General features: G+C 39.1%; 2 protein-coding genes across 4 annotated transcripts; both read right to left on the reverse strand.

Moving 5' to 3' along the window:
• Nucleotides 1–435: 435 nt before the first annotated feature.
• LOC108676761 (mitochondrial glycine transporter) lies at nt 436–16560 on the reverse strand. 3 transcript variants are annotated; one of them, XM_018164897.2, is made up of 7 exons: nt 16109–16560; nt 9279–9394; nt 5925–6012; nt 4933–5115; nt 4041–4209; nt 3098–3357; nt 436–2833 (listed from the first exon to the last, which is right to left on the reverse strand). In XM_018164897.2, the coding sequence occupies exons 1-7, from the start codon at nt 16223–16225 to the stop codon at nt 2807–2809; spliced, it is 960 nt and encodes a 319-aa protein (XP_018020386.1). In that variant the 5' UTR covers nt 16226–16560; the 3' UTR covers nt 436–2806. The 3 variants fall into 3 exon arrangements, with proteins under 3 accessions (XP_018020386.1, XP_018020387.1, XP_018020385.1); XM_018164898.2 differs by lacking the exon at nt 16109–16560 and adding an exon at nt 11862–11967; XM_018164896.2 differs by lacking the exon at nt 16109–16560 and adding an exon at nt 10521–10898.
• A 7001-nt stretch (nt 16561–23561) lies between these two features.
• LOC108676747 (protein mono-ADP-ribosyltransferase PARP12) lies at nt 23562–26972 on the reverse strand. The gene is made up of 3 exons (XM_018164878.2): nt 25414–26972; nt 24547–24651; nt 23562–24113 (listed from the first exon to the last, which is right to left on the reverse strand). Exons 1-3 carry the CDS (start codon nt 26880–26882, stop codon nt 24008–24010), a joined length of 1680 nt encoding a protein of 559 aa, XP_018020367.1. The 5' UTR covers nt 26883–26972; the 3' UTR covers nt 23562–24007.
• Between the last annotated feature and the right edge of the window lie 266 nt (nt 26973–27238).

A 27238-nucleotide genomic window follows, 5' to 3' on the forward strand; every position in this document is an offset into this window, starting at 1 on the left:
GAAGCAGCATTTCTATCTATGCAACTGTTAAGTAATACTCGTAATATAGTTACGTACGAGTAATACTCCACGGGAGTAATACCCGTCGTTTAGACCGCTCGTTCATTCAATGCATCTGTGCCATCACTTGCAGCGACATGGTCTTCATATTTATAGTCGACCAATAGCGAGTGTTAATTAAACGATAAGGTTTAGTCCGCGAATGACAGAAAAAATATAAAATAACGGCTTTGAGAATTTCCACGCCGTAAGAAAGACTGACACGATTTTTTAAAACAGGATATAACATTGACAAACCTCTATCATCCGAGTAAATAGCGAGCGTCTACTGCGTACGGTTATAATGATTTTTTCGTCATAAACAATCTTGCGTACTCAGTTTTACTCAGCACGTGAGTACAACGACGACCGGCATGTATAATAAAATGAAAACCATTGCTGAGTTGAGGACTTTATTGAAAACTAATAATAGTAGTGGTTGTCGCCCACGCATATCTCAAGGATAATCGCTAAAATCTACATTTTTGCACTCACAGGTCATCTAGCACAGAACATATCCAACATGTCATCTCATCTTCAACATCAGATAAACGTTGTTAAAAAACAAAAGTTACTTCCATTCCTAAATTGAAACAATTAAAAATAGCTTAAATCCGTGCTGAATGTCTACCATAGCATCAAGCGTATATTTGTCGGCGAATTGCAGCAATAACTATCAGTATTTCATGTCCCAGAATCGGCTTATCTGAGCGGAAGTATCTAGAAAGCACGACATTCTTTATATCTAAAATAAATAGTCGAAAATCTACTGAGAGATCGCCGTACTAGCGATGGACAATATTCAATAAATAGCGCTTGGTATGAATATATTTTTTACAACTTTGCGTACAGTAGGTGACAACAGCAGGCATCGAAGGAAGGATTTTGTTGTGCTTCAGTAAGCTATTATAAATGAACTGCTAGAGGAACATTAAATAACAGCGATCTCAGTAGACTGTTATTCTTCCATACCAGAAGCTTGCGGAGAATCCTGAGCATCTTTTGGCCAAAAACCATATCTAACAAGGAGTGTGCAAGTAGGAGAGCATGGCTGCTATCCCAATGAGAAAGCGACGAAACTAGACCGGCCACGTTATAAGAAGAGAGAGCAACCCCATCATGAAACTGCTCTAGCCTGGTGCCGAACAGTTGAAACGGTACTGGGGACCCTGAACCAGAGCTGGGACGCAATAAAAAAGCTAGACCAGCATAGACAAGAGTGGAGGACCTTTGTTGCTGCCCCACGTGCCGACCGGCAGAGGACAGTAACTTCACTCTCGTGGAGGCAGTGTACATTACTCGGTCTCAAGTCTCTCAATATAAAGCAAAGATATGCTGTAATTTAACTAAAAGTTTGCACTAGTAAACGGCAAACATTAAGAGCACCATGCGATTTAGCTACAAAATATCAAATTCATTATGTGCGAATTCTCGTGCAAACCGAAGAAATCTTATACTCACGAGATGAAGATTGTACGCTAGAAACAAGTTATAATCTTTTAATTAATAATTAATATTAAATACTTGTCTGCTTGCTTAGGTTAGTGAATGACAGTAGATTAAAAATTCACACTGCCAACTAAGCTGCTAGTGAGGTATTGTTAGGTAACAAAAAACGAATGCCCCCGAAACGTCATAAAATAGTAAATACCCTTACACAGTAAGGAACAACTCTTCTATCTTCCACTATCAAGCGTTTCTTTTGAAATATTTATCGTAAAATGTGCCAGTTGCACACGCAAGTTAAGGCACATACGGCACAGTTAAATCAAGTTCAACGGGAAACCTAACCTAAAAAATGAGCAAAATCAACTATTCAAAGTGAAATCGTGATAACACTATGGCAAAATTGGCCCAAAAATTCAGACTTCATCCCGACACAATAAGGCAACGAAAAAATTCGAACCATTGCAAAAAAATATCATTCAGTCAAGAATTTTGATGCATACAAGAGTTTGAACGGAAATGAGCAATATTGGTCTAACACCTATTACGTTAATCACAATTGAAAGCGGTAATAATTGCTAGAGGACAGCAATTGAAAAGCTACTTTTAATTTGCACGTAAAAATATATGTTAAAAACAAATGTCTGGCTCTTACAAAATCTATTAATGCTATGGTTTTTTTATAACATGGAACCATAGTCCATTAAAATAGTACAAAAATATTTCATTCTCTACAGCTTGCTATTCTGACACTCAAGTGTCACTTCAGCTGCAATAATGGCAAGTGCCGAGCGATATGGCTGCTGTCAACCCAACAGCGTACAACAAGACCGTCTAAATATTCCTGCTTTCTGAATTCAGAAATGCACGCCGTAGACCATGTCGATTAAATGCTTTGAGCGCATCCTCAACTCGTCATTGAAACTCGTGTGCCTGGACTGAAGCTCGTAAAATATTCAACTTCCTCCGAGAAAATGGAGATCGTCAGAAGCACTCCAATCTACAACGCGGACGTGCTCCAAGCTACTCCACGGACGTGCTCCAAGCTACTCCACGGACGTGCTCCAAGCTACTCCACGGACGTGCTCCAAGCTACTCCACAGACGTGCTCCAAGCTACTCCACAGACGTGCTCCAAGCTACTCCACGGACGTGCTCCAAGCTACTCCACGGACGTGCTCCATGCTACTCCACGGACGTGCTCCAAGCTACTCCACGAACGTGCTCCAAGCTACTCCACGGACGTGCTCCAAGCTACACCACGGACGTACTCCAAGCTACTCCAAAGCATCACCAAGAATGAGAGGAGTTTGAGGATGGGGTCATTTGAGCTTAAGCGTCTGCATCATCTGCGCGAACAACGTAAGGTATGTAGGTAACTCTTAACTTGCAATTGCTTATGCTAAAGCATAGAAGGCTTCAATCTATAAATAATCTCAGCTGAATTTAATAAGTTTCGCATAAAAGGTATTACAAAAAATAAAATATCAGCTCTCAACGCATCGCTATAACAAATTTGGAAGAGCCGCATAAAATGTTATTTTCAACTATAATGCAGATTTAAATAACAGATAAATACAAAAAAGAAACAGAATTATTGTAGCAGCACTTACATTTTCGTACACGGTCCATGCCATGGCAGCCATGAGAGTGCGGCGCAGCATGCGCGGCACAAGCCCTTTGAAGTACCCCTTGTAGCCGTACTTCTTACGTACATATATCACCACCTGCAGCAGGGAGCTGAACTTGTCAGGGTAGAGCTGCATCTTGGTCTTGACCACATCGAAGGGCTGAGTGATGGCAGAGGCCAGGAGGCCTGAGATCACACCGCAGCTGAAGTGACATGCGCTCGACAGCGGTCCTTCTCGGTAATCTGGAAATGATAGAGTGTCACACATAGTACGGTATAGCAATGTCAGCGTTGATAAAGCAATTTGACCAGTCGCAAATCCTCAACGTAGCAGAATATCAACAGCTTGTTGCGGGTCGAACACGCAACTCACTGCTTCAATTTGCTGTGCTTCATAGCCCGGCACCCTCGCCGATTTGCCCATAACTGTCGCAGGTACCGTAACTGGGATCGAAACTAAAACTCACAGTTCCCATCTCGGTACAGAGTAATTAGATGCGAACTATACTATGGGAACAATACTATAAACTACTAAAACTGTAATAATTTTGCCATCCATCTTCCATGAATGAACGTGAACTTCCGCAATTTCCTTCAGGAATTGTGCCACGAGACACTTGAATCGCCACTCAGGTCTTTACACTTAACTCACCGCCATTCAATAAAAAAAACGGTAATACAATTTTTACGATTGACTCATACACATACTAATGATAATACTGAGCAACAAATAGATCATTTCGATTAGATGCTGGCAACTCATGTGTACAAGTCTTTGACGGTAAATGCAAAAGGATGCAGAAAGCTTTTCCTGGCCAGACTCCTCGCATTATCACTTATTCCAAGTATCAGAAAAACTTATTGAAACAAAAAAATATCGTTTACAATATTATTTCATTATAAACTCTAACACAAAAATGAATTACCTTCAGGAATTTTGTATTTGATCTGCGTATAAAACATGAGATACAGTCCCGAGAAGGGAGCATCTCTGAGCAGCGTGGGCAACAAGCCACACGTGAGTCCTCGCGCGCCCTCCTTGCTGTAGATCGTCCGCACAGCCTCCACCACGCCTCTGTAGCGGTACACGTCGCTCTGCAACACACCAACATCGTCAACACACTCAACACTATAACAACTATATATTTATAGTACTGAGCTGAAAAGAAAACATCGATGAATATCTAAGAAAAATGTATGGATGGAGATGAATTTGATGTTAGACTCAAGAAAACCAGGAAATATACGAATGTTTACTTGATAATTGATGGTTTTGGTGTAGCAGGCACTCTGGCCTGTTCACCCGCCTTGGTAGCTTCTAGGTTAATTCTTCATTTGGTTGTTTGAGTTCTTTTAACGTGTATCTGATGAATGGAATGCTTGCAAGATCTCAATTACGCGCTGTAAATATAATTCTATCATTTTATTTATGAGGAATAAATAACTTGAATTGCGCGGTATACAATATGTACAACAAATTTTCAACGAGTCGATGTCATGTTTCACCGACACAAATACAAAATATGCTTAATTAAATGAAATGATGGCCTAATTTAAAGAAGAATGAGCAGAGCTGACATCGTAACGAGTCTTGTAAGTGAAATGATGGAATAATTTAGAGAAGAATGAGCAGAGCTGACATCGTAACGAGTCTTGTGAAATGATGGAATAATTTAGAGAAGAATGAGCAGAGCTGACATCGTAACGAGTCTTGTGAAATGATGGAATAATTTAGAGAAGAATGAGTAGAGCTGACATCGTAACGAGTCTTGTAAGTGAAATGATGGCCTAATTTAGAGAAGAATGAGTAGAGCTGACCTCGTAACGAGTCTTAACGACGGTCATGGGTATCATGGTGACCCCTGAGATGGTCCTGGCCGCTACCCCCAGCAGCACGGCTTGCACGGCGCCCAGGGGCCGCCCCTCCTCGCACAGCGCCGTCTTGAGTGAGTGCAGCGACGAGAAGTACAGCCCCACCCCCGGCACGCAGCGGTACATGCTCTGCAATACCGGCAATATCTTGAGACTGGCGTCTTTAATTTTAGTTGATATTAACACGTCTATAATTTGAGTGAGTGCAGGGACGAGAAGTACAGCCCCACCCCCGGCACGCAGCGGTACATGCTCTGCAATGCCGGCAGTATCTTGAGACTGGTGTCTTTAATTTTAGTGGACATAAACACGTCTTTAATTTAATTGAAGAGTGTACTTGGTGTTAGTGACACTAAGTAGGTACACTATTAAGTGTACTATTCACTATGTTTTCAAGTCACTATTAAGTAGTGACTAAACACTATTCACTTAGTGAATAGTGTTTTCACTGCTCACCAATAGTGTTTTCTTTGCTTCAAAGTTTTTAGTGAATTTACGATTCAAGTAAACGATTGACATTATTACTAATAGTGTACTTGTAATAAGCTCATTGGCAGTTGTCAATACACGTTACATTGTTCAATTTACGAGTTAGTAGTAAAACTATAGTTGCAACTGTCAACGCCAGCAGGACGGATTTATGAAAGCAATGGCGGAATCTCTGGTCTCAAGTTATCCTTCAAGATAAACAAAAAAAAAAAACTAACAGTAAAAAATCCGTTTGAAACTATTTAGCGAGAATGACTGGTGTGTTAGAATAATTCTAAGGTCAATCCCTTCCATCACAAAAATACTAAATTATTTTCTTTTAGGACAACAATTTCACTCCAATAAACAAGCGTTAATTTGAAGCTGTACAATGTCCATAACAAAGAAAGAGCTCAGTATTTCAGTAGCATTTGATGCTAATGCGATTATACAACAAAGCCCTGACTCACCGGTGCCATGCCGCGCCACAAGCCCTGGATGTTGTCACGGCGCACCACTTGCTCGAAGATGGCAAGCATGCCGTCTGCCCCGCCGCCACTGCACAACCATGCAAATATGGATTTAATTAATACACTTTAGTTGAAGTATACATCGTCCAGATTTAGTGTTAAGATTAAATACATTTTCTATAGGTTGAGCTTCGAGATTCTCCAAAAAACTGAGGAAAGAAAGTAATTTGCTACCAGAAGAAGACGTTTGTTGAGTATCAGTGATATGTGAACCTGGATACGATACGGTTATTAGTAACAACGAACTTCAAATACGAATTTTACCGGGTTCATGAACCTTAACTTGAGCCTGATTACTCTTACCACACAGTCGACCTAATTATCAAGGTCGTACGAGCGTTAAAGCGGAGAACGAAAAGCTTATCTTCTATGCACCGCGTGATAAAGATGCAGGCTGAGGATGTATATCTTGGTCTTATCAATTGCAATGACTACCTAACTTCTTTATCTGAGTACTCTATTTGTCATGCCTCAATGAGCAAGCAAGTCTTTTTACAAATTTGATCGCTGTTTGGCCAAATAAAACCGGTACTTCTTCTTGCACTAGAATAGCCAAGCACTACTGAACCACTCCACTAGATAGAACTCTTTTGCCCAAATCTAACATGAACTCTATCCAGACGGTGACTGAACAGACCTAGATTATTTGAAAATCTACAAGAAGTTCCTCTAATAGATTTAGTAAAAAGTGTGAAATTGAATCATATGCATCAAACCTTACTAAGAATGTCATGGTAGCTTTTAATTTGTATTCACTTCACTACAGGATATTGATGTACAAGTGGAACGAATCACTCTAATTTAGAGCAGCGTGAGTGCACAGATGCTGTTGCCAAGGAGAGGTCAACAACACGAGCAGCCCTAGTGTCTTGGCTAAGACTTTCGCGATCAGGGCAATGAGGGCATTAATCTATCAACAAATTAAAAAATAAAATCCCTCAATATACCGCTAAAAACAACGCACTGAGAACATCAAAGGCAGAAAGCACAAACCAGAAACAACCAGATCGAAAAGCCGTGTGGTTTTAGGAAGGTTGTGCGCACGATAGCGACCTGAAGATCTGCCTTGCAAGGGGACAAGGGAAACGAGGTGCCTCGAGCTGTATTTAGCAAGCTTGATGGGGTTACACAACTAACAAAAGGACGGGATCGAACTAATGCTTGAGAATACTTACACGCAAGATTTGTATAGGTTTCAGCGAATCCAAATTGTATGACTCATAAAGAACTACTGAATAACAAATGACCGTAGACACTTTTGTTAAATACAACTAGCATACCGAAATGATCCTTCCTTGACTGAATTATGTTTACAGAAGATCGTCGGGACATGTCAAGACGAAGAAAACTCGTTTAGCAATTCAGTTGTGCGTCACGACTCGTGACTAAGTGCAGGGCTCCGTTCAGTGCCAAGGGCCTTGTAGCACAAGAAAATAATCAGGTTAAAAATGTGCAGTTATTTAAAATAAACGTATAAATCTCATTAAAATCTCACACACTACTTGCATCGAACTAAGGAACATCTAATATTTTTATAACAAACGTTGAGAATTACGGCGTAGGTTTCTGAATTACCAACACAAGTACGACGCCATAATAATTGAACAGCCAATAACGCGCATTTCGTCTTGATATTTGCAAGTGAGAGCTTCCGCACTCTGGCCACGGGACCTCGACAAGAAACAAGGAAGTAGCCACGCTACCAGCAGAACGTCCGCAACGAACTGATAGTTACGGGAAGCTTGTAACTAAAATATCTTGCATACAGCCAAAAGTACTTAGGGAAATTCTAGCTGTAATATAGACGAATAAAATTGAATCGGAAGTTTGAACGAACAAATGGTTCCAGGAATGTTGGTTGTATTTTAATGACATAAAAATTAAGAAACTACAATGACGACTGAAACGAAGTCGAGAAGTTCAATCGATATTGCCGTTGGGTCATATTATATCAGCATGTAGAACGAAAGGTCTAGCATTTGGTTTTTATTAAAATTCCGCTTTTCCATTAATTTTTTTGCATTGAGAATTATTTTTAATTCAAACATGTTTAGATGCCTGAAATCGGGAAATGACGAGTAAAATTAAATAGGGGGAAAAGACGATAGATAGAATTTCTGTGCACTTTTACAGAAAAGTAAAAGTGCTGATATGGAGAACACTAGAGACGGAAGACGTCATGAAGCGGCATCCTTGACAACCTATTTCAAGTCAAACGCAAAAAAAAAAGAACAAGCCCGCTCAAACTGACCAACTTTTCATGGGGTCTCTAACAGGTTGCGTTTGTGGACGGATCAAATGTGACTGTTGTTGTGTTGTAGCAGGATAGTGCATTTCTTTATTACAAGAATCGCAGAATTCGTTCAATCTAGCTTGTTTCACAAGAATTTTGGGATAATTATAAAAAAAACAGAACAGGATAATCAGCATGTAATTTTTAGTTTTGCCAAGTGATGAATTTAATATTTTTAAAATTAAATTAAACAAATGAATAAAATTCGGTGCACTGAGGACGACTGAGTTGAGGAGCACCAAGGATAAGTCGATCAATGAAACCAGTTTCTCAGGTAATATACGCTCGACAGAGGTAAAACCGTCCATAGAAAAAAAACATCAACCTTGAGAGCAGCCAGAGCTAATTCCCGGCATAAAAATAAAGGTTTAAGTAACTATGACGAACTAAATTCATTATGAGAAGCATCCTGATAGCGTTCAGATATTGCTTATCCCCGTAAGCTGGGCCTCACATGAGAGCCCTGGAGGTGAATGAGGCGCGAAGTAACCCTTCACGCAGGCCTCATAGGCAGGAATAGCATATTGCGCCTCCCTGTATAGGTATATATACTAGCTACACCGACCGCTATTATCCTTAGCAATTCAACACAACGTAATTTGTGTTATTGAGCATGAACGAGAGGCAAAACACCGTGACGTCGCTGAACACAAAGCGCGATCTTTTCTATAGGGCACGTAGACGTGGTGCATTATGTACAACGTTATCGCTAATGAATAAACGAGTTGTTTAATTCGAGACTTGAAGATATTTATTTACTGTATCATCGCTAATCAAGAACATACTAAGGAGCCACAAATATGTTATTTAAGCAGCACTTGAGTGTTGAGATGCTGATGAATAATGCAACATGAAAGTGATCGGCGCTGAGCGCGCATCAAGCAGTCTGGGGTGTATGAAGGCCCTGCTTGGAATTGAAGATGCTCGGGCAAATAACACGCGTGACCAATGAGCATGAAGGTTAGGCACGTACCAAAAAAAAATTAAGTTTGGCCACGTACCTGACAGGGAGGCTCCTTGTCTGCAGTCTGGTCTTGACGAGGTCCAGGGGCTGGAAGAGGATGGTTGAGCAAGTGCCCGACAGCGAACCCGCAACGAAGGATTTCAACACCGGCGACTGGGGACAAGAATATGCTGGTCATTAATAGGACTGCAACACCGACGACTGGGGACATGAATATTGTGTCATACATAAGGCTGCAACACCGGCGACTGGGGACATGAATATTGTGTCATACATAAGGCTGCAACACCGGCGACTGGGGATAAGAATATGCTGGTCATAAATAGGACTGCAACACCGGCGACTGAAGACAAGAATATTGTGTCATAAATAGGACTGCAACACCGGCGACTGGGGACAAGAATATTGTATCATAAATAGGACTGCAACACCAGCGACTGGGAACAAGAACATTGTGTCATAAATAGGACTGCAACACCGGCGACTGGGGACAAGAATATTGTGTCATAAATAGGACTATAGGGCTGCAACACCGGCGACTAGGGACAAGAATATTGTGGTCATAAATAGGACTGCAACACCGGCGACTGGGGACAAGAATATTGTGTCATAAATAGGACAATAGGGCTGCAACACCGGCGACTAGGGACAAGAATATTGTGGTCATAAATAGGACTACAACACCGGCGACTGGGGACAAGAATATAGAAAGTAACAAATAAGTATGGATTTTCAATAAAAACAGAAAAATTGAGAATAATATATACCGAAGAACGGTAGTTCTGTAGCAAATGTAAAAAGTCAAGCATTTTTTTCTGAGTATCGCGCATCTCACTCTTTGTCCAACTTTTATCTGTCATCAACACCGAATAAATATCAGTTCAGACACCGGCTCGAAGCGTAAATATATCACGTTAAGTGTGGCAACGACCCACAGCGCTGGCAGCTGGCCTAAAAACGGCCAAGTCCGCTGCTTAAAAGGCCTATAATTCAAAATATACTAGTAAATTTGTAGGTTCAGGTGCAAAAATTAAATATTCCATTTGTCGTACATTTTATATTTAAATGAGGCAGTACTGCCATCATAAATTTTTGTCGACAAACGCAATTAAAAAAAACTAAATCGCGGAATTTATCCGGAAAAAGACCCTGCCACCCACCCGTGGGTCGTCCCGCACTTACGTGATATAGTAACGGTGGGAATAATTGGAGTGCTTTTTAACGTAGTTCAAAGTTAACTTTTCCGATTCTAGAAATGAATACTAAAACTTGAAGTCACCTGATTAATAAATGCTAAGTGGCCTAAATCAACTTGAGAACGACGTGTTGGCAAATGCTCTGCGATGTAGCTCTCGTGAAGACTCGACTCCAAAATGTTGCCGACGAGCAGAGTGTCTTCAAGCGTTTCGGAGAGCGTATTACACGCAGACAATTCGCTAAGAACAGAATTACACACGCCTTCGAGTGACGAGGTAATTGATGCACGTCCATTGCTAGCATCTTCGGCCATGACTTTCAACTTACGCTCATCAGGGTACAGCAACTTCCATTTTGTATAGGTATTTTTATAAAAAAGACACTTTATCTGAGAAAATACACCAGAGAAGAAACCATTTCTGCAACATACAAGATTTTTTTTGTGTTCCCTTAGTCGCTGTTGGCCATTCGAGAGCAGCGCATGAAGCAGCAGTGCTCCCAAAACACGATACTCAGCACAACAAGACGCTTACACATGACGATACCATCTATCTAACCCAGAACTATCATTTCATACTATAAATATGCGAAAAACTATTTACACTGCACATTGCGCGAGTGAAATACTTCTAGGAATATGACAGGTAACGATCTGGAAAGCTATCAAGTGGAACATAAGTAGAGCGGGTCAATGTCAGGTGACACTGCCCGCGATTGCAAATGGAATTGAATATTTACCGGTACAACCTATTCAAAAGCGACGTGCACATCCAACTGTTATTACGACTCTAACACATAAACCAAAAAAACTCTGACCAGAAATCATCCCGCAGGACAAGAACACATACGATTCCCTTGCAAAGAAATTGACTCGTGGTCCCATATTACAGAGCTTGAAACGCATACTATTACTATATGGAAAGCAAAAATTGTTCCTCGAATGAAATAATGCTTGCTCCAACAAAGAATAATCTCATCTCGGAAAGACACTATACCAAAGAAGATTAGAAGGCGTCACAGGGCATGGATGCAGAAATCGTACGGTCGATTAAGCTAACCCAAATAAATCTACTTTGCACCTTAAGAACCACAATGTAAAATTAAGATACAACACTTCACACGAGATGTATCACAGTTTAGATCACCAAAAACATCAAGAAGTATCAAAAAATTTTTCTCAAATAAGACAATTTCACTCTCAGACAAGCCAAGTTACAAGTGAGTCGTCATTCATAGTTCACATTTTAGCTGGACCTGCTGAGCCAGCGTATGCAATGATACTACGCGAATAGAACACTTCAAACCACTTTATAACACTTCACTCGCTTAATAACACTCTTATAGCTTCAGCGTATATAAAATAGCAAGTCTGTGCCTCGGATGAGACCACCACAACCTGCTAGATCCTTCACTGCCAACTTACGAGTGCGACGTCCATATCTCGTGTAGTAGGACCAGCAGAGCCAGTGAATGCAGTGGCGCGAGAGTGGAGCGGCTACAACCTTGAGCGTCCAGTTCTTGATGGCAAAAGGAGGCGTGACGTCGAGAACACCTTACTAACATACGGTCTTGCACAAAGAATCTTTATCTAAACCACTGCTGATAAAATCTATACATGAATAACAATTGTATTTGCATTGATATTGTTAATTGCAACAATTGACGGTGCAAATAATTGAAACGGCCACAACGAACATCTTGAAAGAATCAACTTTTAAAATCAATCACTAAATATCAAAAGTTGCAGGGTAATAGAAACACACTAATTAAGGAAAGCCTGACATTAATAATTCACCGATAATGCAACACGAACCGTGTTCAACTACCAGGCTCGTCAGCTGAAGTGGGAGAGGTCACGCCTCCACCACCAGCCAATGAGCGGTGAGCTCGGCCCCAGCAATCTAATCGAAGCAACAAAGACGAATAAAACCCTCATAGCAACAGCTGTTCAATGCACAACAGAGCTCACTTTAAGATGGAAATGGATTCATCAAGTACCTAATGAAGATCGCTCACATTTATTGAAGCCAAGGCACGTCCGCATTAAATAGCGCATAATTAGCTCAATTTATTGAGCTGAAAACTATGACCCAGAACCCCCTTCTTAACATAGATGCTCACGCAACTACAGAACCTAATCCAACAGGATATTTCGGTCGCAATTCTTCATAGGACGCTAGCTTACTTCCCGCCAGTCGACCTTGCAAGGAGCAACATCTGACCAAGTGGCATTGCCAAGGCAGTGGCAAGATCTGACTACGCATACAAGCTTTAGGACTGCGTAGCTCTTGGTGGTGGCCCACAAAAACTACTAAGCAGGAACACAGGTACAGCCTGGCGTCTGACAGCTCGGAATATCTATTTATTTATCTATTATTCCTTTATTGAACGAACAGGATGAAATTTTTACGACTAAGCTAACCCTAATGTAATTCATTTTAAATATTTAATATTAATAATTTAATATTTCAAACATTCACTTCGCCTACCAAATTATCATTATTAATCACCAGAAGCCGTATATTAAAGCAGGTGGTATACCGAGAGAAACAATTATAACCCGTATTCGTAATATTGTAAGTGTATGAAGCTATAAGAGGCACTTATAAAAAGTTATAATGCACAAAGTAAAAGTAAGCTAATTATGCCATCAGCTGATGCCGTGCCCGCGTCTCAGCAAGGCGCACCCAATGCCTCCGATGATTTGCCTCCGTTTTAGGTCGCATGACTATTTAAATAATTTTTAATTTGGCTCAGAAAATGACCATGCCCAGGTTAGATTTTTGCGTTCATAAATAATCCCCAATCACGCTAGAAGTATTAATAATAATTTTGCTATTTTTTCTCTTCTCGGTAAGAAATAATCTTGACTTCCAAGAGATTACTGCCACCGAGTACAAATAAACGCAATAAAATTCATATCAATGCTCGCGCGCGCAAGAGCAACAAAAATAGCACAGAAGAACAGCGATTTCTGCCTTGAACCGGTTTAGGCGCAGGCTAGCCAACTGCTGGGCTCGTACCAATGCACCTGCACTCATGGATGACAATGCAGCTGAAAATGTGTGTAGATTTTATGTAGTTGAACCTAGGCGTTCTACAAGAAAGCTTCTAGTTAGTGTCAAGAATGATCTAGAATTACAGAAATCGACAGTCTGTTATCACAAGTGGGCATTACATTTTTTGCAATCGAATATATACAGAATATAATGGCCCGACAGCTTCACCGACTACACTGCCGCGAAAATGTGGCCCAGATCCGTAGAGTTCTTTACGCTGCTGGCCGATCGCATTGATACGTAAATGGCCGTTGAGTCTCCTGATGGCACCATCAACAATACTTATAACCGAGAGACGTAGATTGAGAGAACAACGAACATTTTGTGGCCGCGGTTGCGGCATACAGAGAAATGGATTAACTCTACGGTACCTTAATTTAAAGGGATCACATTGGAGGGAGGGATAAAAGATTGATTTGAAGACGAGACGAAAAAAAATTACATAGAAAATACAATATTTTAGCCGAACCATGAACATGTATAAACAAAATAACTGCTAGTTAGTTGCATAGTAGAAAAAAACTTTTCAGAATCAATTAATGTACGTACGGTAATAAAAGAACAAATAAATTTCAAAAGAAAGGGCTACGTGCAAATAATTCACCAACAAAATTTCAAAATAAACATATATGTTTATACCAGAGGCGATACCGCATGAATGACACGGACATAAACCTGTAATTTAATAGCACTGGAAGGGTTTCCTGAGGCGTACGTTAACTTATTTGCAAACGCAATATGCATGAGAAATAAAAACAATAAAACTGACCACATCTGATGAATGTATATAAAATATTCTATGCATCGGACTGTGAACAAAACAAAATTGTCCTAATGTGGCTGATGAGAAAGCTCATCGAATTTAAATTGCTAGCAATCAACTATCGAAAGGCTCTATGTGTAGCTCAGCGTTACAAGGAAAGGTTATAGAGGGCACTAGTGAGCCTTAACTCTGTTAAGACGTCACCAAAAAATTAATTTATATCATTAGCAGATTTAGTGATGCACGCCATGCTGTTATCACAAATAACCTTATCAGTACACACATCAGGACCGAATAACAGCTGATAACATTCAAAAGGTCAAGTTCGCGTCCCACATTTGTGGTGCTACAGACAAACTGGAAAGGACGAGGTAAGCGTCATTCGTCTTCTAATCAAGATATTTTGGTGAAGTTAGTTGAGCAAATAAGCAGCGATTACGGACATGAGCTCCAATTATTAGAGGGTCAAAAAAGTGGTTAAGGCAGGTAATTATTTTCTGATATTCAATTGATAAGATTTTATAAATTATCAGTCTGAATTGACATGTACGCTCATCTACATGCTGCTGCTACACAACGTTATCTGCCACTGGCAGTCGCGAAAGCTATCGTTTATTTATGTTAAAAAATATCGGTAATTTGGACTCATACGTATAAAAAACCAAACGAATTCGCTAAAAACAGGTCCACATGAGAAATATTGTCCTAGGTCAAGCCCAAACCCATGAACATTCCCTGCAAATACGACTCCTCAGTTAATTCCAGTACTACGCGGTGATCCCGTCTGTCTCTTTGGCCTAACCGAATGTTAGGCCAACCGAAACCGAACAATGGCCGATTTGGACCATCAGCAAGGCCTAACTAAATGGGCAGAAAGTTCAAAGCCGCGCCATTCTTACATATCGCTACGCCGTTTTCATTCAAATTATAAAATTTCAAAATCTCGACAAATTGGTAACAAGGTTAAATTATATTCTTCTAGATTGCGTTTATATAGGTTCTCATATAAAAAGATCTCCAGTAAGAAGTAACTCAGCGCCATTACTCAACGATTAGTCGATTACCATAAGCCGACACTCTGACTGGTGAGTGGTGACTGCTCAAGAAGTTTGTAGTTCAAGCAGTGTTCCAACAGACCAGCACGTTGTCAAGGCAATGTGATTGTCTCAAGTGAACATTTCCAGAGAATTTACAACGAAAAGCAACTGTAAATATCTAAACTCGGAATGCAAGAGTTAGCTTTCTTAGTTGCCGAAATATATACCTAGAACCAGTTGAATTGATTAGTGTGGAAAACATTGACTGAGCGGCACAAGCTAAGATAGAGTAGCGAGAGTTAACGCAATGGCGGCGGAGATCCGATGCAAACTGTTTTAATAGCGCTCACAAAAAATGACATGACAACCAAATGATAGTCATGGAAAATTATTCATCAATGCGCATGCAGGGTAGCCGGAATAGGCAGCGTATCGTGTCATTCCTGTGCAATAATTTTTCACGTATGTACTTATTGTACTGGTATAGCTACCAGTATTCTGCGGAGTTTTCAGCTAAACTGCGTAGCCTGAACCCAATCGACTTATTCACTTTTACTTACTTAGATTATTATAGAACATTTGATCATTTAGTTAGACAATATGAAAATTTAATTAACGATTCTAAATGTAACGATAAACCTTCAAAGTTTAAATGGTTCACTAACTATACCTAGTAGGTAATAGTATACAAGATCAAGATGAATATTAAAGTATTAAACTATGACAAAGAGAAAAAATAATTATCTAAACAGGCATCAAGTAGCTATACAAATTTCAACCTGCTACAAACTAGGTACACGACAAAACTCACCAATAATGCAAGATCGAGAAATTGCATTTTGTGAAGGCTGAATTGTTGCTTGCTCTCGTGACCGGCGGCTGCAGGGGCCGTGAATGAATTTTCAACTTGGATGGTCGCTGGATGCATACGAATACTTTTAGCTAGAAAGGCGGAGGTAAATTTTGAAATTTGTTACCTGTCTCAGGACTGTACCTTGATGTTTTATACACAGACTACTGGAATGTCATGAACTTGTCACTTGTTAAGAATCGTATCAGAATAGTCTATGTAATAAATCTCGCCAACGCGGATCAGCACATTGAGGATCTTAGATATTATTGAAAACACCATGATCAACCATATATGTTCAATTTTTAAAATAAAATTATTTTCTTGAAGCCGACCAAATCACACTGGGCAATAGAATAGAGCTGTCTTGCAGACGTGCCGCTTTTAGCGAAACCAACCTTCTACCAGCGATGCTCGGAGCACACTGAAGGCCGACTGCACGGGGTTCAAACATTTTATAGATAATCTGAGAGCAGACCTCCATAAATTTGGCACATGCATTGGTATTTTATAAGATTTGCGAATTTATAGTTTTAAAATTTTCTTTAATTTTATGCTGCATTTGAATACAGTCGAGGAAAATTTCAAATGATTTGCTCAATTTAATAATTTTTCGGGGAATTAATGTAAATAAAAGGAGTTTTAATAGGAAATTCTACAGCTGAGATTGAGTAGACCTTGGTGTGGAATAGATCATGAATCAAACACGTGGAACACCACAGAAGCAAAGACTTTCAGGAGCCACTAAATTTTGCTCTATGAGTTTTTATATTTACTTATTTATATTCTGATATATAAAAACGAATGTTTGTCAGAACCGAAACGAAGCACCATCATAAGAGAAATTTGTTTGAAATATTCTCTCAGTGTAAATTTTTGCTTATTTTTGCTCACATATCTGATAATGTTGATCATCGATAACACAACTTAAAAATTGACGGGACCGGTATTTTTGCGTGCGTTTTCGTCAGCAATAGTAACGGTCCGTAAAAGTATTCGTACTTATAATCATGGTTGAATTAACGTTGAATTAATTCAACCATGCTTATAATAGCTTTCGCACGCGAACCTTCGGAATAGCATGTGGGGTATGTCCCAAAGCTCTCATTTTTAAATTAAAAAACACATTGCTTGGCTTTAACAGTTCTAAGCATTGCAATAATTAGCGGAATAATTGAAAACGAAGCAACAAAAGCATTCATTGTTGAAGTAAATTTCTACGTATTCTTCTGTCAGTCGTTTCAACGATAAAAATATCAGTTATATACAGGATAAAAATTAGAAGAGTGTAAAAGACTTTCCATGAGTGATTACGGCATATTTACATTGGTAAATATGGTAACCACTCATAACAAATTTTTAAGACATGTTATGTTCCTTCTTTTATAAGTTATCAACGCTGAATTAGGTAAACGTTGGCCTTTTTAATTCAAGTCCCTAGGAAAAGATTTCTAATTACAATAATTTCATCCCCATTTAGAAAGTAGTTAAATTTTTCTACCAGAAAATGGCTCACACTCCCGTAATTTTACGGCTCAAGCACCTGCGCGTTCTGTAAATCTGTGTCAGCATTGAACTTTTATATGCTTGGGTGGATAGCATCTTTTGATTACTTAAGGCTTGATTTCAATACGGGTAAATTTAATTTTTAACTCTTCAATGTTCTTATGGCGTTGATTCGCCGAAAATATAATAATTAAAATACTAACTTAAGTCCGAAGGGAACCACATTACTCCTGGCAATGGTAGAACCAAAACTCGAGGCAATGAATAAAGAAACCAATGTACAGTAGGTGACGCAGTAGGGCCGTGGAGACAGTGTAGAATTGGCGGCAATTAATTACGCAGAGAGCTTGATAGGACTACCAAGCTGTCGCTACACCAAAGAGTTTTATCGAAAAAAAATATCACAAAGGTTCCTTCTGACTTCATCCAAATTTGAGTAAAACCTAATCTTTTGGAACGCACCTTTTTATTAATATTACAATCGCTTCAGAACGTTTTCAAATGATACGTTTGCTGTCCAAAATTCCATTACGAAAGTCCACGTAATTGTTTACAAGAGTATATTGGGAGCACTTGAATAACAATGTGTTATATAAACAATAAATGCAAATTTTATAGACCGTAGTTAAGCGCTTAAACTCCTACTAGATTTAATAAACACAGGAGAACGTTTATCATGGCACAAAAAAGTTCGTTGAAGACAAATAGTATAAAATCTGCTGCAATGAAAGATCCTTTGCTCAGTCACCTCATGATCATGTGCTTCGAGCGTGAAGATCGAACTAAATTCGACCAGAGAGCAGAATACCCCATGTTTCCGACCACTCTGGCTTAGCAACCGTCTGAGCAACTGCTTTAGCACTAGCGCGGTGTAGATGTCACGCCATGTGCTGCTAGCGTGAACGCAGGTGCCAACCATGGTTGAATTAATACAAGGTTGACCCACGCGCAGCTGCTCTTTGCGGATGTCGTTTGTTGTTCCGACTGTGACGTCACCGTGGGCCCAAAATGTAAATACTGTCGCGAAAGACGTTGTTTTTGTGCCGATTTTGATATCAATTTAAAAAAAATTGCCCTCTTCAAAATCGTTAAAAAAATCCCAGTAGCTTCAGCTAGTCTGTCTCTAAGTATATAGGGCTTATTGAGCAATTCTATTGTGTAAAAAGAAATAAATTCGAAACAAACAAACAGGGCCGACATACTGAGAAGCCGTAATCGGCAAGGAGTTCCTGTCCGATCATTCAGAAGATGACCATAAAAAATGAAGCTCTCTCCTCAACGAATCCCGCTTATATCAAGTGAGTTGATGTCTAATTATCTCTGATTAATTATGTCAGTTTTAATCTGATACTTCTCAATTTATTTACGATGTTGTACATGTTTCAGCGAGACTGTGAGAATCAGATCCTTGTATTTGATGTGACACTGGCACCTAGGCTACTAAGGCAGCAGGTAAGGCTAAATGGCTAATGGCATGCCTATAGAGATTAAATCAAAATACTGTTTGTGTTTATGTTAGGGGCTAAGAAAGTGAGGAAAATTACCAGATATGTAAAATTACCTAGGTAATAAAGTTATTGATGAATGATGATGATATAATTGATATCAAAGAAAAATAATCCTCATAGTTGGATATTACTATTAGAATAGCCTATTTGTGCATCCTGGCGATTGGTGCTGGCCGTGCTGCAAGGTGAAATTTGGCAGGGGAACCCAGGGGCCCAGGGCAGGGGCAAGGGGTAATATAGGTACAAACATGTGCTATGTGCACATATGAATCATATGTGAATGTGGAGAGCCACCAAATAATTTGGGTAGAATTCTGGGAATGTGTGTTCTTGTATTCAAGATTGATGATCATTGATCCAGCTTAGTAGTAGTAGCATGATCAGTCAATGCCAATCAGGTATAAAATATTAGGTAAATATAAAATAAAATTTAATTGCACATTTTTCAAACATATAGTTCATTTTTTATTTTATATTTACCTAATAGCTATTTTGTACCTGATTGGCATTGCCTGATCATGCTACTACTACCTAGTACTACTAGGCTGGATCAATGATTATCAATCTTGAATGTATGAATGCACATTCCCAGAATTCTACTCTAATTATTTGGTGGCTATCTATATTGTGTAATTTCAATTTCCAATTATAATTAATATCATTCTTTGGTCTGAACACTGATGAAACTTATTCATGAATCACATTTAAAATATCTGCATCATTTAAGAATACATAAGACACTGTAACTTATAAGTCTCTAGTACTGACAACTGACATTATTCATTACCTAGTCCTAATTTATTACATGAATAATGAAAGCCAATTTTATCAATAAAATAGCTAATGGGGTGTTTGGGCATTAAAGGTGAATTGAGAGTTGAGACTATATTTTCAAGATGGCAAAATCTAATAAGTTTACTTCAATCGTACCTACAATTTGTAAAAACAGTGAGACAATTTTTAACCTGTCTGTAGATGAGAAAGAAAGTTTTAAAATAATTTTGGGTGGGTAACAAGCTAGCCAAGTCAATCATCTTGTAATCCTAATTGCTCTACAAAAAAAATTGTTTTTGAGAAAAATTTGTATAAAAAACATTGCAAAATTTTCTACTAGGACAATGCATCAGTTGAAGCTTAATGAGTCTAACAATATTATTAATTTTCTCAGACTTAGACTGAGAAATATACCCATACATAGAGACAAATTTTTCAATTCTTTACCTTGGCAGATGGGAAATAATTTTTTTTTGTAATGTACAATATTTTTTTTGTAATGTGTTTTGTGTAATGTAATACATGTTTTGTTAACCCAGAAGTTCCTGATTTCTTTTTCGGGTTAGGCCGCCCAGCAGATTTTCCGTAAAGTATCCACCGACTTCTTTCATCATTGAAGAACCACTCGTAGTCCGTACTGAAATTGCTTTTGTTTACGGCACTCGATACAGTAGACAAACGCCTAATTTTCAATCGTTGACCATCATTTTCTACAGTCATTTTATCGAAATCAGCGTACCAATTTTCTGTAGCGCTGAAGTGCTGTTCGTTGTTCGCTGGATCAACCGCAGTTAGTTTGACACCATCAGATTTCGGAACTCTGAACTCCAGTTCGAGTTCCTTGTTGTGGAACTCGGGAATATTGTGCCACTTTTCTTTTATCTCGACTTGCCACAGAAAGGGAAACTTACAGTGCACTCCAGGACACGTGTTCTTGTTATTCTGACACGAATTCATCAGGAAGTCCGTGCAAATATGCGGATGCGCAGCGGTCGTAATCAGCAATTTTTCCCAGATGGAAGGCGCCATTCTGAACGATTGCAACTATATCTTCGAGAAAATAAAATAAAATTTCTGAGTTGAAATATCTGCAAAAGAATGATAATAACATGAGTATATTTCATTTTTTGTGCTGATTTAGTTCGTTCGTATGTTTATTTATCTTTGCGTTGAAGAAACCCCTCGACGAGAGTGAATCGAGCGTGAAATGTAAATCGAAGATACATTCATAGATGATGTATTTTATAATCGAGAGTTCAAACTTCAATGTTGTCATCCCTTTCATAACTTTGTAAATGCTACATTTCTGCGGTACAAAAACTACATTTAATCTTCAAATTCAAAAAGTTCTTGCCTGTTAGAAGTTCGATTATGATTGATTTTAAAACAATAGTACATGTAAATCATAATCAAAATCTCAGTTTTGAAGAGTGACAAGTTGTTAAATTTGTAAGTAATAGAGTGCGATTGTGCGAATATTGTGAATTAGCTATTAAAGAGTGGGACATTCATGTTTATCTCCCTATCGCAACGAAATTTCTGCGTAGGTCATGCTCATGCTGAGTCATGCATTCACGAAATGAGAAAAGAACACAACTGCGAGATTTAGATAGCCTTCGCCATCTTTCAGACATTGTATGCATAAAAACTTAATTATTTAGGAATTTCTCATCAACATTTCAATTTTTTTATAAACATTGGCGAGTTTTACACAGTAACTAGTGAATGGAGGCTTAGGTATCATTGACCGTAGGCGCGCGTGTACATCCAAATGTTTCGAATCGAAAAGCTTTGCAATTTCTTTCTTTAGTAAACAATAAATTCATTCAATCGCTTATTAGTACCTAAAAACTCACACAAGTAGAAGACAAAAACTTCACAAGCTCACATGGGCAATAATGTGTAATCCAATATGCTACAGGGCAATTTATAGGCACGAGAAAGCAGTGGAGTTTCAATATGCCACTTCGGGCGAGGCACACACGAACACAATGTGACGACTGCCCTCCGCAGAATGAACGAATAAGTGGTAAAGTTGTCCTGGAAACGAACTTCGTTTGTTCGATGTGAACTCGTTCGATATCACACAGTCTTATTTGCTCAGAATATTTTCAATCTGATTACATTAAAAATCATGTTCATGAAACAATTCTCAATATGTTGTATCTGAATGTCTGCAATATGCTACTCGAATGAAGGTAGCAACTAGCAAGATGATAGAACAAATAGCTGAGAAGTTAAACCTCTCGCTCAACTAGATTTGAAAATTTTCTCACAAACAACAACAAAAACAGCAGAAAAATCGATCATATTCATTCCAAGATAATAGCAAAGTTTTTAACTAATACCCGTATATGTAAAATTTCGCGGAATTTGCAACACGTGGCCTTGGGTCTGGAGGCACTTGGCAACTGAAACCTGACCAGTACATAACGCGTTCGTTCGACGCTCAACTTCTAAGGCTCATTAATTAAAATCGAAAGTATAAATAAAAGTTGATTATACCTGCTGTCGGGCTTAACTTCTAATTTGGTTTTCTTTTTAATAATTACTTATATGAGAGGGTTTCTCAAATATTCATAGTTTATGAGTGTTAACGATCACGCACACAATGAGTTTTCTAGGTATGAACAAAATCTTCGGAGTTTCAGTAGCCGATTCTAGTGATGAGCCACAATAAGTAATATAGCCGTGAATTTTCACTGTTGTTATCCCGGCAGCGTCATGATGGTGTTTGTGGTGATTTCTAATGTCGACATTGCTGATTTTTTTTTATTAAAAAAACACGTAATATGACCATTGCCTCACAACAGCGCTAAACGCCAAGCTTTACAGTTTACGTAGCACTTTTTGCACTCATAGCTTCATCAAACGGAGACTGATTTTAACCTAATTAGTAAAATAGCTTTTTATTCACATTCGCTCCTGCGAGCTTTGCCAGAATTTCCTCCAGCCGCTTCGTTTTGATATAGCATCGATATCATTAGGTTAAAGATATGAAAATTTCCAGCTTTTGAATTTACTGCAATTCATAAAACGGAATTTTCAAAATAGAAAATCAAACGTAAATAAAATGCCCACAACAAAAATTACTGGATATTCCTCTGACTTGATACTAGTAAAGCTAAATCAAAACGAAAAACACATAGAAAAGATTTTTAAATGTTCTTCTTCAACTGACATCGGAGTCGCTCGTTATTGCCGCGAGTCCATATGTCTATGTGCTCCATTATTCATGCCGCAACAGTTACTTAAATGATGACCTTGAAACAATTTTTGAACTATAAGAAAACATGTACATTTCGTGAAGGAAATATTTCATTTAAGATGAGGTCTCCTGCTTACATTGGCATATTTAAGGCTTGTGGGCTCAACGTGAGAGACATGCGTGACGACGCAGACATCACAGCCATACTGACGACGGACAGACATGAGGATGTAATAGACGTTCCGTATAATATAATACGGGACATCGAGTGCAAGCAATACTGTGCTAGAAATCAATCCAACATGTAATTGGTTAAATTGAACTACAAAAATTGACTTAATCTGCAGCGACCTGTGATTATTTACAAAATTCAATGAAGATTAAAATACCTATATTATATTACTGCAAGAATGACAAATAATTGAAATTTTCGACTTTGGTGAACACACGAATGTAAGGGAATTGCAAAGAAGAAATGAATGTAAAATATACCTAGTACCAGGTAACCCACTATATAGATGCATTGCTAACGAAATTGGTAATTATATGTGTAGTACCGGAAAAAAGTATGAGAAGAGGGTTTCCATTCTTTCGCGCCAGTGTTGTTGTACTCTGGGTAAAGTACCTCAGAACTCAGCGTAGTACTCAGGGTTAAGTACCTCAGAACCCAGCGTAGTACTCAGGGTTAAGTACCTCAGAACTCAGCGTAGTACTCAGGGTTAAGTACCTCAGAACTCAGCGTAGTACTCAGGGTTAAGTACCTCAGAACTCAGCGTACTACTCAGGGTTAAGTACCTCAGAACTCAGCGTACTACTCAGGGTTAAGTACCTCAGAACTCAGCGTACTACTCAGGGTTAGGTGCCTCAGAACTCAGCGTAGTACTCAGGGTAGTACTCCTGAGAATCGTACTTGACAAAGACAGACGGGTTGGCTGGCTGGTCCACGGTGGTGTCAAAAGGGCGGTTGGAGCTGCACAAATTATAAATTTATGAATGAAATTATATAATATAATAAGAACGTCATAATGATAATAATAGTAATAATAAATTATATCTTTGCAGCAGATCCCTGTCACACATCATATACACTTTCCGGCTTAGATTTGCAGAAAAATTCATTATTGAACTGCAGTAGGAGTAGTTGAAAATTTATCAGCAGGGAAATAGAAATATATATTAATAATAGCAGATTCCACAAGATGAAAGTCTCCATGTAAAACATAACTTAAGTCCTGACAGAACAGAGTTTGCTTTCCTTCAGTTTGGTCAGGCTCTCATCCTAAACATAACTCAAGTCGTGACAGAACAGAGTTTGCTTTCCTTCAGTTCGGTCAGGCTCTCAGCCTAAACATAACTTAAGTCGTGGCAGAACAGAGTCAGGCAATTTTGACAGTTTGGCGTACCTGTCTTTTGGCGGCTTAACGGTCTGGGAGTTGCCGGTCGTCACGAGGCCTACGAGGACCTTGCAAATGAAGATGGCATTTCCGTAGCCACGAGAAGTCTGGGCACTGTTGCGATGAAAAAGGTCATTAATCAATTGCGTAACAGCCTGTCAAGTGGATTCAAGTCTTTCGAGTCGAGTGGTTAGATTCGAGTCTTTCAAAACGATGCTTCCACCATGAATTGTGGAACTGATTGAGAAGCATGGGATTGAATTCAACGCTGAAGGGAATAATTTATAGGGAAACGAAATTATTACGAAAAACACGCTGTGAATGGTTAATTACTGTCAATAAATAGACGACCAAGACAACTCATACTAAAGTAACTAAACTAAGTTCTTCAAAATTAAAATACAATCTGCAATTATAAGCAAATCAATTAATGCTTTAAATTATATAATAGAATAGAAAAGTCTAATGGTAACCATTTCAAAAGCACTATTTCTTCAAATAAAATTAGCAGAAAAAATATCGAGACTCCCTCGAGCATTATTGGACAAAACATCTAAACTCCCTCGAGCTGGTTCATTATTGGACAATAGTTCTTTCTAATCGTTCATTCAATAGTGAAAGAAATCCACACTCAACTTCGTAATCTCTAGCATCAGTAAAGACAATGGAAGTAGTAATAAATCTTCGCAAAATTTCGCCTTAAATCTAGGCAGGGCGCGGTCATACCTTTACTACATAACGATGCTTTTGTGCAGAAAGAGGACTGCTCTGTGTCCAATTAACTCGAATTGAGTTTTAATATTATGTAACATCAAATTAAAACATAGTTTTAAACAACAATTAAAGTACGCGGCTATATGAATAAAATCTACGAACTTGTTAGAAAAATAGGCTCCTCTTCCAATTGATTGTCCTCGATTTGATCCATGAAGTCTCCAGTCGATATTTTCTTCAAGTATTGCTTTGATGTTGGCTGATTTTGTCCCGTGGAACAGGCGCTCTTCTCTGTAAGCCACACTCGGGTATTGACTCTGCAATTGAGACTTTTTGATATCAAACGCTGCTTTAAGGTAGGGGTTGTTGACCTTGTGAATATTATTGGGACTACAATTCTGAATGTGGGACCTCAACAGAGCAAGAATTTTGGCGTATTCAGGATTATTTGTTGCGAGAGGAGTCGCAGAACACGCCTGTCCGGAAGGGATTTGACCGAATGGCTGGTTTGATACGTGGTTATTAGATGAACCACAAGCAGCACCTGTCATGGATACGACCTGCTTACGTCGAAGTACCTCTCGCACTTTGCCCGTAGAGGTGTTAGTTTGTGTCATGTTGACAAAATCCAAAACGTACGACTGGTTTCCGGCAGTGAAGTTGTAGTTAGAGGTGGGGTTAGATCGGTAATACTTTTCGATATCGCCGGCGTTGACGGAATTACCTTTGGACCCATGCTTAACCCAAGACCCATCGTCTTCTTTGAAGTACCATTCGTAAGCTACTTGCAAGGACACGGCCACATTTCCGTTAGTACCATCAGAATTTTTAATCATACGACTCATAGGACGCTGTACTTTAGTACTTACATTTGTTTGAGTCATGGTAGCCAGATTCAATTCGTATGTGTGTTGGCGACTTTTAATCGTCATCACCTGATCAGGCTGGCTCCTGAAATGCTTTTCGATTTCATCAGATCCTTGAAAAGGAACGCAATTTGCATCATTTCCGGAGCTAGTTTGACCATACTTGATCCACTGGTTGTTTTCGTCGAAGAAAAACCACTCATATTCGTCACCGAGTATTTCATTCTCGTTTTCGTCCTGAAACAAATTTAGGAAACTCAAACCTGGAGAAGGATCCCGGTCCTCCACAATCCTTCGTACATTCCTGGTAACTTGAGTTTGCAAGTTAGTTTGCTTCATTGAGGCAAAATCGAGGCTGTACTTATGGGTGTTGCTCTGGAGTTGGATCACAGAAGTAGGATTTTTAGAGAATTGTCGCTCCAAGTCTGCGGACGTGGACGTTACTACACAAGATTGGTCATTACCAGAACTGACTTTGCCGTATTCGATCCAGTTATTATGTTCATCCATAAACTGCCACTTGTACCTTTTAAGAAAAGAAGTCCCAGGCATTGGTGTAGGAGTGTAGTCTCCTATAGGACCCGAGCCAGGAGTAAGTATCCCAGCTTTGGGACGCCGTCTCATACGTCGGGAGACTTGAGTTTCTTGGTTTGTTTGGATCATTTTCACGAAATCTAAGTTGTACGTGTTTTGGGCACTATGAGTTGACCAGGTTTTCCGGCCGTTCACCGAAAACTCAAGCTCGATATCATCGGAAGAAGCCATTGTGTTAAACCCAGAAGTTCCTGATTTCTTTTTCGGGTTAGGCCGCCCAGCAGATTTTCCGTAAAGTATCCACCGACTTCTTTCATCATTGAAGAACCACTCGACGGTGATAAGGAAAAGAAGCTAAAAAGGAAAAAATATATGCCTTGAGTGCGGCCACTTACTCGCGCGGAAGACACGAAGCTATGGCGAACGGCATTCAAGAGAGCAACACAAAGGGGAATATGACCATCAGTGGACCAAATTGATTGTATTTTGTGATTCGCCTCTCAACACTAAAGGAAGTAAAATCAATAATATTCCTCTTCCTAACTTGCCAAGCAATCTTTCGCTCGAGTCTCATCGTGCTACTTCTC

This window comes from Hyalella azteca, unplaced genomic scaffold, assembly GCF_000764305.2.
Source record: "Hyalella azteca isolate HAZT.00-mixed unplaced genomic scaffold, Hazt_2.0.2 contig9135, whole genome shotgun sequence".
Taxonomy (NCBI): domain Eukaryota; kingdom Metazoa; phylum Arthropoda; class Malacostraca; order Amphipoda; family Hyalellidae; genus Hyalella; species Hyalella azteca.

Coding starts and splice junctions, on each gene's coding strand:
- LOC108676747 (XM_018164878.2), bottom strand. CDS start 26,882: ATGGCTTCTTCCGATGATATCGAGCTTGAGTTTTCGGTGAACGGCCGG. Junction 24,652..25,413: donor GGAGCCTATTTTTCTAACAA/GTTCGTAGATTT, acceptor TCATCGCAACAG/TGCCCAGACTTCTCGTGGCT. Junction 24,114..24,546: donor GTTAAGCCGCCAAAAGACAG/GTACGCCAAACT, acceptor TAATTTGTGCAG/CTCCAACCGCCCTTTTGACA.
- LOC108676761 (XM_018164896.2), bottom strand. CDS start 10,751: ATGGCCGAAGATGCTAGCAATGGACGTGCATCAATTACCTCGTCACTC. Junction 5,116..5,924: donor TGTGGCGCGGCATGGCACCG/GTGAGTCAGGGC, acceptor CCGGTATTGCAG/AGCATGTACCGCTGCGTGCC. Junction 2,834..3,097: donor CATGGACCGTGTACGAAAAT/GTAAGTGCTGCT, acceptor TTGTTCGCGCAG/ATGATGCAGACGCTTAAGCT.